Here is a 1917-nt window from a genome sequence, read left to right on the forward strand (position 1 = left end):
AAGGTGGATTGGAGCGTGTGTTGGCTCGGCCCATTTTTCAGTTCTTCTCAACGGCACCCCAACAGGATTCTTCAATAGTTCCAGAGGCCTTCGTCAGGGGGACCCCTTATCCCCTCTCTTGTTTCTTGTGATTGGTGAGGCCCTATCCCAAATGCTGCTCAAAGGCCAAGAGGAAGGGGTTCTCAGAGGTATCGTGATGCCTGGGGTGTCACCTCCTATCTCCCATTTCCAATTCGCTGATGATACCCTCATCTTTTCTGAAGCTTCTGCGACATTCATCTCCAATCTCCGGACAGCTCTATTTTGCTTTGAGGCAGTTTCTGTTCTGCATATCAATATGGCTAAGTCGAAGTTATTCGGTATACGAAATTTCTAGATATGCAGAATCCCTTGGCCGTCCCTCAGCTTCCCTTCCTTCCTTCATGGGGCTCCCCCTCGCTATCAGCTCTCCTCCGAAGTCGATGTGGGACAAGATCGTTGACAAATTTCAGAAGTTTCTCGCAAGGTGGAAATGTAGGTATCTCTCGTTGAGAGGCCGTCTCACCCTCATCAAGGCAGCCCTCTCCAACCTGAGGCATGATTTTCTGTGGAGTGGGAAGAATAACCAGAAGAAGCTGCATCTCCTTGATTGGCAAGAGGTTTGCAAACACTTCCAAGAGGGTGGTGCTAGCATCAAAAACTTGAAGATTATGAACCAGGCCCTCCTCGGCAAGTGGATCTGGAGATTGGGGACTGAAGGAGGTACCCTCTGGAACTCCATCATTAAAGGCAAATACAGGTCCTCGCCAAGCGGGTGGTGGACTAGAGAGTCGTCGGTATATAGAGCTTCTCCCTTATGGAAGGGGATTTTACCTCAACAACATCAGTGTTGAGCTAGGGAATGGTCTATCTAGTTGGTTTTGGGAAGATCAGTGGATGGGTGAAGTGCCGCTGAAATTCCGATTCCCGAACATCTATCGTGTGGCCCCAGATAAGAACGCAACTGTCGCTAGCCGCTTCTCTATTTCTGCTGCAAATACTGTGTGGGATGTGAAGTGCTCCAGAAACCTTCATGACTGGGAGATATCTGAGTTTGTGGATCTTCTCGACCACATCTCTAAATCTCTGCCTGATCCGACCTCCTCAGATAAACTCATATGGTTTTGAGACAAAACTAGTATGTTCATGGTCAGATCTCTATACTCTCATCTCGCCCCTACTCTTAATCCAGCGGTCCCCTCCTCCCCTTTTATCTGGAAGTACGCTGCCCCCCCTAAATATATTTGTTTTGGCTGGCTGGTGGGTAAAAATAGAATCCTTACAATAGACAATCTGAAGAAAAGGGGTATGCAGTTAGTCAATATCTGAACTTCTAACATGTTTACTCAACTGACACGTTCCTTGTTCACTGCTCATTTATATCCCAAGTTTGGTTTGAATTTTGTACGCAATTCAGAATCAGCTGGTGCATCCCGTATTCATCCTGCAACTTGCTGTCGTCTTGGCATGGGGTCAAGATAGGAAAACTTAGAATGCGTATTTGGAGACTGGCGATCCTCGCCATTTGGTGGTCAGTCTGGGAGGAAAGAAATGAGATGCTTCAACGAAAGGTCTTCTTCGGTTCAAGCTGTGTTCCAGGGCCAAAAATCTGATTTTTGAATGGGTGGTCATTGTACATGGTCTGAACGACTATGACATGATATTCCTAGGCTGTTAAGTTTCTGCTACCTCAGCAGATCTTGTTTTCTTTCTTGTATATATATATATATATATATATATATATATATATATATATATATATATATATAGTCCCAGTCTCCTGTGTACCGTACCACATGAGATATTTTACACATCAACTGACACAAGTAAAAAGGATGGGCTGAGATTAGGCCCCACCATGATTAAATTCTTGCAGTCGGTTTTCTTAAATTCCCCATC

At 45.3% G+C, this 1917-nt stretch overlaps 1 protein-coding gene across 1 annotated transcript; it reads left to right on the forward strand.

Annotated features, from left to right (window-relative positions):
• The first annotated feature begins 422 nt into the window (after positions 1-422).
• LOC131253828 (uncharacterized) lies at positions 423-1146 on the forward strand. The gene is made up of 2 exons (XM_058254965.1): positions 423-815; positions 913-1146. The coding sequence occupies exons 1-2, from the start codon at positions 423-425 to the stop codon at positions 1144-1146; spliced, it is 627 nt and encodes a 208-aa protein (XP_058110948.1).
• Positions 1147-1917: the final 771 nt, after the last annotated feature.

This window comes from Magnolia sinica, chromosome 8, assembly GCF_029962835.1.
Source record: "Magnolia sinica isolate HGM2019 chromosome 8, MsV1, whole genome shotgun sequence".
Lineage (NCBI taxonomy): Eukaryota > Viridiplantae > Streptophyta > Magnoliopsida > Magnoliales > Magnoliaceae > Magnolia > Magnolia sinica.